Genomic DNA, 13,708 nt, shown 5'->3' on the forward strand with positions numbered 1-13,708 from the left:
CCTCCACTGCCACCCTCCATCTCCAGGATCATCAACAGTCCTGCGGCTGACATCCCAATCCTGGCTCAATCTCCTCCACTGCCACCCATCTTCGGGATGCATCAATGGCTGAGAAATCACTGCCAAATTTCCTAGGGAGATCCTATCAAAATCCATCACAGTTAAGAGTGAAAGGCAAGTGCAGAAGGCCCAGTTAAAAAAGCTAATTCAATTAAGCCAAACAGCCATCAACACATTTCCCTTGGTTTTAACGTCTTTACTCCTGTTCCTCACACATCTATTTACTTAGCAGGCAATGCAGAGCATGACTATTTGAAATGCAATACTCGACTGGCCAGAAAAGAAATGTGCTATAATTCCCTTAAAATATAGTAAGAACAAACTCTCAGTTCATTTTTAGGATATTAAAATAGACAAGTCAACCAAATAATAACTGTTGATGAAAATCCTTTTATTATTGAGTGCAGAAAAATATCTATGCAGACCTTAGGGCTTGAGGTCAATTCATATGGCATTAGTGTCAACTGAGTATTTCTTGGGTGGCATGTTCCATAAACGTCAATTTGGTCAGGTCAGATGACTGTCACTATTTCTGAGCTCTATTTCTCTCTATCATCTTCCCTTATTGCATTTAATACCAATTATTAAATTATTGTGTTTTTCAAACACAAACTGATTGAGGTTAACCATCGTCATTAATAAATCATCAGGTCTAAGTCAGCAATTAAGTGCTCCAGGACAATGGCCACTGTAGAACATCCAAAACCAAGAGGAGGTGCAACATGTTCGTAAGATCAAAACACTCATGACAGAACACGGTGGAAACACATTTCAGTTATACAATACTTCACAATTTAATGAACAGAAGCATCAGACTAACATATCACTGTATCAAAATCACTACAGTATATTCAACTCTAATTTTTGAAGCAACAACCAATAAAGAAAAAAACATTCAAGAAGTTTTACATATTCCTGTAATTAGAACTAACTTATAATTTCTTTCTTTCTTTTTTTTTTTTTTTTTGAGACGGAGTCTCGCTGTGTCTCCCAGGCTGGAGTGCAGTGGCGTGATCTCGGCTCACTGCAAGCTCCGCCTCCCGGGTTTACGCCATTCTCCCGCCTCAGCCTCCCAAGTAGCTGGAACTACAGGCGCCCGCCACCACGCCCGGCTAGTTTTTTGTATTTTTTTTTAGTAGAGACGGGGTTTCACCATATTAGCCAGGATAGTCTCGATCTCCTGACCTCGTGATCCACCCGCCTTGGCCTCCCAAAGTGCTGGGATTACAGGCTTGAGCCACCGAGGGCACTGATTATACTTCTCTGAAAAAATACATCCAGGGAAGGATGGTGTGTTACACGAAAACCTTGTGGACAAAGGATTCTGCCCTTTTTCTGGGTTAGTAACAGCCCAGTGATAGAAATAATACTAGCAAGGCCAGGCGTGGTGGCACACGCCTGTAATCCCAGCACTTCAGGAGGCCGAGGCAGGCAGATCACGAGGTCAGGAGATTGAGACCATCCTGGCTAACACAATGAAACCATGTCTCTACTAAAAATACAAAAAATTAGCCTGGCGAGGTGGTGGGTTCCTGTAGTCCCAGCTACTCGGGAGGCTGAGGCAGGAGAATGGCGTGAACCCAGGAGGCGGAGCTTACAGTGAGCAGAGACTGCGCTACTGCACTCCAGTCTGGGCGACAGAGCGAGACTGTGTCTCAAAAAAAGAGAAGAGAAGAAAAGAAAAGAAATAATCCTAGTCCTAGTTTTACAGAGGGTTTTGCACAGCATCATTTCTCTGTTCTTTATTTCTAAGACACAACCCTAAACTCCACAGAGCAAGCTCTAGGCCTGATTGTTTTCTGAAAGGCTGAATGCCCAGAGGGTCTGAAACCAACAGCACCAGCACAACAATCCCCATTCAGAGATTCATGGAACAGGGAACAGGGTGTCAACAGGCATTCCACGAAGAAGAAGAAGCATCCTGAGATCAAGTTTGGTGTCAAAATTCAACAGGTACCTTCATAACAGAACCTCATAGAAAAGCTTCTAATATGGTAATGATATCATACGAGGGGGCACCTGGCACTTCCCTCCCTCTGATACACACATAAACACATACCTGCTACCATCCTGGGAAACCCAGGTTGGGACTGCAACGCTGGGGGAACATGTCTAGCACAGAGCCTGACACTTAGGAGGTGAGAAGGACAGAAGGTATCTACTGCAGTCTAATGAGATCAGAGCAGCTGGCTTAGTATCTGATACTTCAAGTGCTCCGTAAATCAAAATATGTGAATAAAAAGCATCTGGTGGACTGGGGGTGAAGGCCGGAGAGTGTGAGAGAATGAAATGTTGCTCTGTCAATTCAGATCAGGAGCCTACTTCAGATCTGGGGATCCTGAAGCTGAGCAGAATGGTGGTATTAAGAAAGTGTTGCTGAATAAACGATGAAGGAAGCCTGGATCACCCAGTTTGCAAAACAGAGGCAAGCAGAGGAGGGAACAGTGATTCATATACACAGCTTTAAGGGGAGAACTTGGATAAATCATTAACAGATTGCTTTTCCTAAGCATTTACTCTACTACTCTCCGTCTGCTCAGAGGGGGCCTGCGATCTGGGAGCCGCTCATTTCTTCTGCCTGTTCTGGGTCCCACCAACCACAGCTGGGATCCTCGAAGCTAGTGAACTGCACTCCCATCCACCTCTCATCCCCGCCACCTCTTGATGGAGCCTCAGCTGAGCACAGGCACTAAGCCGGACTTAGGAGTCAAAGGGACGGAAATTTCTTAGATTTAGAACTTGCATCTATGTCATGTTTATAATAAATGTTAATTCTAAAAATATTTATGGGAAGTGAACTTTTATAAGAATATTAATGCAAGTGTGAAATTGTTTGTTATTATGTCAGGAACTGAAAGACCCAGCCATAGACCTCAGCAAAAGTTCTAGCTTTGGAAACACGGCCAAATCACTCCCCATTCGGATTATCAGGACAGTAATATTACAGTCCCATCTACTCCACTGGGCTGACTGAAGGATGAAATGAGATTTCATGTTAAAGAGCTCTCTAAAAATTAAAGAACTATACAAACACTGTTACTTTATTTTCAGTTATTATCCAAGCACAGAAGGCCTAAAGTCATAGATGAATTAAGGTGTTCAGCAGACGTGCGGTTCACTCCACAGGTAAGCCTCTACAAGCACTACCCGAGCGGACACAAATGTGTACCTGTGCTGCCAAGTACAGTAGCCACTGGCCACGTGTTGCTCCCAATATGGTGAATAAGCAACTATTATTTTAATTCTATTTTTAAAATGATTTTATCCTCTTATTATTTAACTCCATCACAATGGACAGTGCAGCCTGAGGTCACCGTAAAAGGAGATTTTAAGCTATAGCAAAATCAAGTCATTTTGTTTTATAAAAATGTAATTCTAATGGTATTTGCTGTGAAAGCTTCTTAATATAAAGGGTCTGTGCTGTGGATATAGCACATGACCAAGACAAGCGAAGGCTGAAGCACCTACGCAACATCTACCAGTAACAACATTAACACTGTGGTTGTGTGTCCACATGTTTGTGAACGGATACCGTGATCCCACACCTTCACTGGAGATGAGGACACAAGACACACTGGCTGACACATCTATGGAAGTTATACCATCTATGAATCACTCTCATCTAGCTTTAACTTCAGAGTTATGTTTATAAAGCCACAGCAAACGCTAGCACCCATGGAGAGAGAGGGCAGGGCTGGACGGTGCAGCTAAGAGATGTAATCCTTACAGAGAAGGCGGCTGCCATTAGTAAGCTCATTAACCATGGGGTCACATATTTGAGCCTTATGTCCCCCTAATCAGATTTAAATTCCACATGAACACTCTGGATGTGATTCAAAGAGGTGACTATGATGGACACCTACTTAGGACGTCCAAGTTTCTGGTCCTTTCCAGACTGAGTTTATGGAAACAGCTTGAGCATAACTAGAAGGCAAACCATTTAAAATGAGGGAACAACGTTGACCTATACTCGGGATTGCTCTGTTGGGAAAAGAAAACCACTTTAGTGATGAGCATCAGAATTTCAAGGATCTTACTTTTCTTTAGTGGGGGGGGGATGAGATACAATTCATTTTTACTTGCAAGTAAGGACCGTCTTTCTGAAGACGTCCTAATCTCCCATCTGTGCATTTCAGCTGTCTACGTGCAGGCCTTGTTGCTTCGTTAAGGTCTGGAATGCACGCTGGGCCCCTTCTTCATTAGATTACTGTCCCTTTGCTCGAATTTAGCTTCTTCTCTGGCCACCTTATATGCACTGAGACTTCAGGCTTCCTTCCGGTTTATGCAGCGTCCTATGAAATTCTGTTCAATAATGTGTTCGCCTAGTTTCATTTCCTTCAAATCCATAAATTATAGTCTTTCATTTTATCCAGATGAGAATACCCCAGGATTTCAATTTTGCTGTATGTTTAAAATTTTTTATAATAAAACACTGGAAGGAAAATGCCCCATGGAACCCATGTTTCCAGATTATTTTCAGGCAGGTCACAGCAGCAATTAATCTCCGGGTTTATTTATATTTCTGAATCCCGTCATGTTTATGAAAGATGTTCTCTGTGTGTTACGCTTCAGCCTATCTAACATTCACCCACGCAGCTTGTCCTGCTTCAAATTCATTCATATCATCTTACTGCCAAATGATCAAGTGTGTTGCTACTTTGTACTACGATAAGGATCGGAGAGGGCTACAGGGTCATGACGATGGTTCTATTTATGCTGAAGGAGTTCCTGTTACTTTAAAAAGTTGTTTTTGTGTGGGCTTTTGTCTATCTTTTATCACAAAATTAGTCAAATGCATAAAGTTAGAAAATAGAAAAATCCTACCATTGAAACTCTCAGCTTTTACATGATGCTACGAAGGTTTGCTTCTCTTTATATATCACTCAGCTTCCTCTCTTGCTTTATACTTTAAAGGTTTCTAGAGTTGAGATCACTGCTAATTAGTGTCTTGTGCAACATTCTGACCGCCCCGCCAAAAGCCTAGGCAAGCTGGGGCCTCTATCTTCCTTTATTGACTTCTTCACTCTTCAACAGAGACTGCTTCTAGATTAAAGAGATACTATTTCCTTTTTAAGAAGCATCCATGCAAATCCCTGAATGCAGTCTTTCCCCCAAAAATTAACCCTGAGGAAGATACACTGATATTCTTCCTTTTTAAATTAAGCAACCGTTTTCCTCTTCCCCATCTTGAAAAGGTATTCACTGTGCTGCCCACCTTCCAATAATAAAGTCTGAGTCATGAGCAAATCCCTTCCATTTTGCTACTTTCAGAGAGTTTTTATTTAAGCAAGTTTGCTTAAGTGGAGGTGTGGGGAGTGTTGGGGGCGTATATTACCCATTACTTCTTAAACTAGAAATTTTGACACAGCACGTCTGTCAGCAAATGAAACCAAAGTCAGATGCCATGTAGCTAAGTTTGTAATTATGAAAGACACTGTCGATTGTGTACCCAAAAAAGCCATTTTCCTCCCTCACCCTTGCTGGCAGCACCTCCCTACGGAGGCTAAACACCAGATCCACCCTTTCCCCCACCCCTTGCAGCAAGGCATGGATGTGTACCCAAAGACTAGCCAATGGGAACTGAGGGGAAGTGTGCAGGGGGCGGGGCCTCTGGAAATGCTTCCCTTATAAACTGGCAGGCAAAAACAGCTACAGCCATCCCTGCGGAGGGTGGGCGCTGTGGCTGAGGAGGAGCTGGTCCATGGAGCTGAGGTGTGCTGCCCCGACTGTGACGGGAGGCCCAGCAAGCCTGAGGGCGGCAGACACCACCCCTCTGTAGCCGTGCAGCTGGAGGTGCCTATGCCTTAGAACTTCGCAGTTTATGAGAAAAGTAAACCCTTGACGTCTGTACCACTGATGGGCGTTCTGTTCCTTGCTGCCAAAACATCCCAACTGGAGTAATAAAGCACTATCAACAAGGAATAAGAGGAAAGAAGGAGCCAGGCGAGGAGGGGAAGAGAAGAGCAGCTGCCACGTCTTAGTGCTTATCGTGCTGGGCACTGCGTGGGGCACCTAGCATCACATTTACATCAACAGTTCACTCAAGCAGGTACTTTTATTTCTACTTCACAAATGAGAAAACAAACCAGAGAGGCTAAGTCACTTACCTAAGGTTGCGCAGCAAGGACTAAGAGAGCTGGAATTCAAACTCAGGGCCGAGTGACTTCAGAGCTCACATGCGGAGCTCACAGTATGTGCTACACAGGAGTGTTTGCACACACACCAATATTCATGGAGGACGAACTATTCTGGTTACCACCTCGTGGGCTGGGGGTTCGAGGCACTGACCTTTTCGGCCTTCTGGTGGAAAATGGAGGACATGTCCAGCAAGGTGCTCCGCTCGTCCAGGGCTGCCGCAAATGCCTTCCACTCCTGCTCCAGCTGACTCGCGATCTGCCTGATCTGCTGCGAGGCATAGTGGCCAGACTCCACCAGGCGATTGGCCACCGACATGATGCGGTTTATATTTACATACACGTTCTGCAAAGTGGGCAGGAAAAGAGGGCTCCTCAGGGGAGAGCAAATAAGAGTCTCCCTTCTAAGAAGCCCAGATACCACCTGCTGAAACACAGGCTTCTACCAGTGATCACACCTTTCCCAGGAGCATCACCTGATTTTATAATATTATACATATTTGCTCTCTAGATTTCCATAAACTTGAAGTATTGGTTTCCATTTCTATTTTTAAAACTGTAAAATTACAAATCAACTAGCTGAAAGGCATAATTGTCCAGCACAAAGCAATCAAATACACAAGTGGGTGCACACAAATATACTATTACTCACTTCTTGGCTTCAAGTACTGAACAGGGTCCAGATGGCAAGCCTGCTGCCAGGCAGTCACGGAGAACTGAGGGACCCAGCGCTCTGGGTTTTAACTAGAACCCAGAAACCCAAAAACGCATACCTAGCAACCAAAGGCTATTTGTGTGAAAGCAAGCTCTCCTTTCTACATACGCCCAAGTCATTTTTTGGTGCCAACAGAAAATATTCTGTAAATAGATCCACCTTCTCTCAGGAATATGAACTGCAGTAAAAACACAACAATGCTATGCTCAAATTTTAAATAAAGCTTTTCTACTCTGTCAAAATTCCTCTCTTCGAGTCTATCAGTTTATTTCAAAAACAGGGATTTTTTAAAACCCACCCTTTTTGCAGAACAAGCTCTCACTATGGAGTTTCCCTTTCCACCTCCAGGGTTCTTTAAGGCTCAGTATCACATCGTGTGGTGTGGTGGATGGTGGGGATTCAGACCTTCAGCAAATCTGCTGAAGTTGCTGTTGTTCATGTATTTATTATTTCTGTGCACTGTTACCACCTCACCCCTCCCCGTGGGTCCCCCAAAATCGTAGCTACATCTTTGGCTCTTCTCAGTGTTGCCCCAGTCTGATTTCCTGATCTATCCAAACTCCTCTACGTTTTCCCCCCTTCTCTCGCTTCTCACACAACCCCTCTGAGCCAATCTCCCATTGCCTCGAACAGGGACCCCACAACAGCCTCCTTTCTGTCCCTTGCTGCCTGCAGTCCCCCCAAGTCAACGGCTGAAAGAACTCACTTGCTCATTCTTTCTTTGTATCTTCTTGAAATTCATCCTTTCCCTCTATTTCTGACCCAAACCAGAACTTGGTGGAGTTGCCTCTGTCTGGAATTAGAGCCACAGGACTCCAGCCTCAGGGTTACATCTCCGGGCTGCATGTGAAGGCTAGAATCAGCTAACAGACATCGCATGTCTGGAGTCGCAGAAAGAGGCTGCAACAGTCAAGCCATGCTCAGTGAGGTGACCTCTCTGGCTCGTGTGGCATTAATGCTCTAACTGGTATCCGGTAAATTAAAAGCAAGGCCTCCCATTCCCAAGTGCATTCTTTCTCTCTTTTCCTCCCTCCTAGTAAAGTGACAAGAAACTAGATTTGCTAATTTTGCTTTCTCTATATCCTTAAAAGAGAAAAAGCCAGTCCAACAGGTCTGTTAGGGAAAGGACAAGATGCGCTCTGTTAGGATCTGGAGAAGAGAAGTCCCTTTGGATGGCTCTGTTGTGACAACCACTGACCCTACTCACCCATCCCTAGGTTGTTACAGCTTTCTGTATTACTTTTATAGAAAAACAGGTTTTACTAGTCTATGTATGATGCTTTTTCCATCTCTCCATCACTTCTAGCACACATAAATCTACAGCCTGGACATAAATATGGCAATGTGCAATTCCCTAAATTAAAAGTACCTACACCTACATTCTTATCATCATAGTTTTTACAAATATCTGTTATAGTAGAACGTGCATAATTGTTGGTATCCCTTAATATGCTTTCTTTAAAAGCTGTTAACTTGGCATAATGGTATTTAGTATCCTTATTTTGTCAGAAATTATTCAAAACACTACAGCGAGGAGAAGGGACTGAAGGTTAAATACCCTTGCCCTGCATTACTAAATGTCACAGATACTAGGGATTCGTGGAGGTATTCAACACAAGGAGTAGGCCTGGTCCAGAAAGCTCCTCAGCAGGTGTCACCATTACAGCACCGAGCTATCCACATGCATTGTATTACAAGTTTGACTTAGAAAAGTAACAGAAATATATTGTAGAAAATTAGAAAATATACTCAAACTCCCCCCCCAAAAATAGCTGTAACTCATATTTTTAAGTTTCTTACCTGCTTTAAGTGCATCTTTAATTATATTGATAACATCACTGGTAAGAATTAACATTTATACAGTACTTACTCCGTGTAAAGCAATATGTTTTGTATTTTACCTATACATGTAACACCATGGAAGGCAGGTATTACCCCCAGTTTACAGACTAGGAAACTAAGGCTCAAAGAGGTTAAACAGCCTTCCCAAGGTCACATGGCAAATAAGAAACTCAGAATTAAAAGCCTCTACGTCCGCAACCCATTTTCCTGTCTTCTACACTATGGTTCCTACTCCCTTGAGTCCTAAATCTGCCACTAATAAAGGTGAAGAAAGGGGGAAGAGAGAATATATTTTTCTGTTCATTTCTAGCACATATTTTAGTATTTCTAGTTTTTAAAGTATGTGGCATGACTGAATGGTCTCTTGCCAAAAGTTTCAGAAAATTCTAAAAAAACTGACAGCAATTTTTTACAAAGAAATTTTTATCTATGCCCAGGTTTGATGATTCAAACCAGAAATTCTCTTACTTTAAATTCTAGAACAGATGTAAAAGTTTCTGACGGCATTTATTGCTAAAAATTATATTGTAAAATCTTATCTTTGAAACTACCTAAACTGTAGCACCTAGTTGACTATATTTTAATTAAATGGCATCTTACTGAATTAACTTAAACAAAAACCCTGTCTTCATATTACCTGATTTGTACTTTTGTTTTTGAGACAAGGTCTTGCTCTGTCACCCAAGCTGGAATGCAGTGGCGTGATCATAACTCACTGTTGCCTGCAACTCCTGGGCTCAAGTGATCCTCCAGCCTCAGCCTCCTAAATAGCTGGGACTACAGGCGTGCACCACCACACCTGGCTAATTTTTTATTTTTATTTTATTTTATTTTTAGAGATGGGGTCTTGCTGTGTTGCCCAGGCTGGTTCATATTGCTTTAATGCTCTACAACAAACGTTACAAGGTTTAAGAGTGGATAATCCTCACAAGGCTGGCTTAAAGTCCAAACCAAAACTCTTTATCCCTGAAGAGGAAATTTCTAGAAGCTTCACAGACTACAGAATCAAGCAAATGTCCTATAGAACATACAGTTTTAGTAATATTAACTATAAAACTGTAACAGAAGTGCTACTCAAAATTCAGTGTTTTAGTATGGTTTTGGTTTCTGTGATGTAGTCCTACAGTCAGCCTCTAAGATCCTGATGGAGTCACGACAGCCAAGAGTAGCAGACGCAACAACCTTAAAGAGGGCCAGGGGATCCCAGGGAAGGCTAAGGGCCAGACCCCAGTACTCCAGCTCAGCTCGGAAGGAAATCTCATGCCTCAGGAGAACTAGCGAGTGCCCTGAGGTCAGCAGCAGGCTGGCTCCTTTCGCTGTCATGAACAGCAGCCAGGAAACTGACAGCGCTCCGTCTGCGGGACCCATTGTGCCTCCCAGCAGCTTTGCTGGGGCCCCCATGGGCTCCTATGAGGCGGAGCACAGGAGCCGGCATCCGAAGTGTCTGTGGTGAACTAGCCAGGTCATTGGTTCAAGTTTCACTGGTTCATCTGTTTGCTTGTTTTCATTTTTGTTTAAAACTTAAAATGTGGGATACTGAGACAATGGAACCCTAGGGAACACCCTGCATGTGAAGCTCAGCTGCTACAATCAACAGCCACTCTGGGGGCCCCTTGAGAGCCCAGCCCAGCATCTGCCAAATGCCTCCCATTTGCTAAAACACTGTCACGTGGCAGGGTCCAGCTGTTCCGAGTGTCTTACCATACAGTTCATGGCGAAGTGATTGTGCTGCGTCTGGAGCTCCATGGCATGAGGGTGGCTGGTCCCAATCTCCGTGTAGCTGTTTAGAAACAGGCCTTTGTTGTGTGTGATCCAGTCAAACATCTACCGGAAGGAAAAAGATAACCTGGAATCACTCCAGAAAGAGAAACTGCTGCACAGGCCCATAGATGGGGCAGTACCAAGAAAGGGCAACTTCCTTCCCTGGACAACTTCAAGTGCTGTCTGACTCTCTCAGAACAGTCTTTACTTCGGAGAACAAGTCAGCAGTTCTGAACTTGCAGGACCTACCAGAAAATCTTATCTGATGTGTTCCTCTTACAGAGAAGGAATTAAGAAGCAGATAAGTAAAGAGAGTTACTCTAATCCCCTGGGCTAATTAAAAACTCTGATCCTCTGACTCCCGGTCCTGTGTCCCTGCCACGCTGAACTACTTAATTTGCCACCATGAGCTTCAATTAAAGACCTGTTAGGGTGAAATTAGGAACTTATGGGTCTTTGGATGGGTTCTGCTGTGCCCACAGGTTACTGACAGAAATATCAATGACTAAAAGATGACACTGTTTAATCAAGAAGTACATAGACACCTGTGCAGATTGCAAACCCATAAAATTTACTGTAAAAATAAAACAGGCAGGAAAAACTAACAATAGCATCTCCCTTAAGGTACAATACAGATGTTACCTGGATAAGGATGTCAATTAAGACATTTGCAAATGAAAACATTTAAGAAAATATAGATGACTGTCATCAATTAGCATTGCTACCATGACTTGAACCAGAATCCCAGGGACAGTAGCCTGTTTTTCTAGTAATTGAAAGGAAGGTATTCCAGTGTCTTAGACAAGATGCTACTTAAAACAAAAGAACACTGGCAGATATGTTAAAAGCTTTGGTAACAAAAACACTGGATTGTCACCTTTCGAAAAGTCCTTTCACATCCAAGAATTCTAACGTGGATTTTTACTTTACAAAATATTCTCCTGTCCATGTAATATAAAATTCAGTGAGCTCAAATAAAACTCAATGATTAATTCACCCACGTTCATGGCTTGCAACACATACCTATGAATAAGTGCCCAGTTTTCACATTGCTAAGATTCAATTAGCCAGTAATTGATAAGGATTCACTTTGACCAGTTGGTCTGCCTGGCGCATAAGAATAAAGCATAAGACTAGAGATCATTACTGACTATATTACCCAGAAATTGTTACTTTTAACACATTACTCGTCTTGATTTTAAAAACATACTCAATAGATTGGAACGGTGTTCTGTCAATAACATAACCCTGTGAAATTTTCACTTTTTTTTCTTTTTTTTTTTTTTAAGACAGAGTCTCACTCTGTCGCCCAGGCTGAAATGCAGTGGCACGATCTTGGCTCACTGCAACCTCTGCCTCATGGGTTCAAGCGATTCTCCTGCCTCAGCCTCCTGAGTAGCTGGGATTACAGAGGCGTGCCACCACACCCAGCTAATTTTTGTGTTTTTAGTAGAGATGGGGTTTCACTATGTTGGCCAGACTGGTCTCAAACTCCTGACCTCAACTAATCAGCCCACCTCAGCCTCCCAAAGGGCTGGGATTACAGGCGTGAGCCACCAAGCATGGCCGAAATGTTCACTTTTTTAAGTGAAAATACCATTCCTATCTTACAGGCATCCTAGACCAAAGCATAAGTAATTTGAACTCAAATTTTCTAAAACAGCACTGTATTGCACAATAAGTAAAACTGGAAAACAGATTTCAGTGCCGTTTCTGAAATGACCCTCACTGGTTTAGAGCACACACGGTAAGCGTAGCCTTACCATTCTCCACCTTTTCTCTTTCCTTCCACCCGAACCCACCAGCACTGGCTTCCCCCATGTCCATTGAGGCATTAGCCTCCCCGTCTTTACCTTCTCAGCATCCTGTTCAAACAGCCTCAGCTGGAAGCACTGGTCCAGCTTCAGCTTCCTCACATGCCACATCTGGTGCAGATGCTGCCGTGTCGAGTGCAGCCGGTCCAGCATGGTGGACACCTTGGGCAAGAGGTTCTGCAGGTCCGCATTGCCTGAGCCTGAGTTCTTTTTGGGAAAGCTTTCACTGCTCTGTATCCTCTGAAGCAGCTTCTGTCCCTCCAAATCCAGGTCCTCGATGGGGGCCTTAATCACCTTCTTCTTCAGCTGAGAATGTTCCTCGATCATATTCCGAGCCCCCTCTAAATCCTGAGGCAGCTCCTTCTTAGCTAGGATGTCCTGAAGTTCCTCCAGCCGAGACAGCATGTGGGTTGCATTGCTAATGTAGTCTTCAAAAGCAACTCTGATTTCAATCCATTCTTCATGGTTGTATTCCAGGCAGCCATCAAACTCAGGAGTTAGCTGAGAAGGATCAACTACTTTGGTAAGGCCTTCTAAAGAGACCATATTTGTCTTAAGGGAAAAAAAATCACGTATGAGAAGATGAACCAATTTTATATAGTTTTAACATAATGCAATTTGCAATGCTCAGTCACAGGTTTTCAAAGTCAATCTATTTATAGAAAACAACATACCTGGTTCTGGCCCCATAAAAATAAATGTAGATGAAAGAAGCATTATCAGTGCAATGAAAGACAAATCCATTATAGCAACACACGTATGTCAGTTGGAATACCTAAAACTGTAGAATCGTGTATTTCATGAGAGCTAAAGAAATGAGATTTCTTTCCAAGAAGGTGGAGATTAACCCACTATAACAGACACATTAAACCAGGAAACAGGTTAAATTGCAAGTTCAGAGCAAACAATGCGGAAATTTCACTTACATCAATGCATTCTACCCATTCTTTTTCATCCAAGCCAGAAACTCTGTGGAGGTTTTCTACTACTTGCTATTACACAAACGTCTTGCACATGGGCATCAAAACCCTTTTAAGCACAACGTCACTCTAAATTCAATTACGTGTGGGCTGCCTATTAAATGACGAATGCTGCTCCAACCACACCACCCTGTCATTCATCTTGCCTAAGCCTAACCCCACTGCCCATCAAATAACAGATGATGGGATATGAATGAGTTTATAAAAACTTAGAAAATATTCAGGAGGTGGCAAGAAAGCTGGCAGAGGCTCATTTGACAGAGCTAAGGACAGAGGCAATGCTTTATTCATTGCAATAATCTGCTGTGATTCTGAACAGTCCTAGAGTTGTATATAATCTGTACTACACTGCAATTTAACAGTGACAAAATTTTAGTCAATTACAATCTAAGCAAAAATCTT

The 13,708-nt window shown here is 43.0% G+C and overlaps 1 protein-coding gene across 1 annotated transcript in view; it reads right to left on the bottom strand.

The window, feature by feature from the left end:
• Nucleotides 1-13,708, bottom strand: part of TRIO (trio Rho guanine nucleotide exchange factor) — a 283,878-nt gene that overhangs the window by 250,996 nt on the left and 19,174 nt on the right. Inside the window, 3 exon segments of the mRNA XM_011994189.1 lie at nt 6,349-6,540; nt 10,453-10,575; nt 12,366-12,878. Coding sequence (XP_011849579.1) covers nt 6,349-6,540; nt 10,453-10,575; nt 12,366-12,878 — 828 coding nt within the window.

Source organism: Mandrillus leucophaeus, unplaced genomic scaffold (genome assembly GCF_000951045.1).
Source record: "Mandrillus leucophaeus isolate KB7577 unplaced genomic scaffold, Mleu.le_1.0 Scaffold445, whole genome shotgun sequence".
NCBI classification, from domain to species: Eukaryota; Metazoa; Chordata; class Mammalia; order Primates; family Cercopithecidae; genus Mandrillus; species Mandrillus leucophaeus.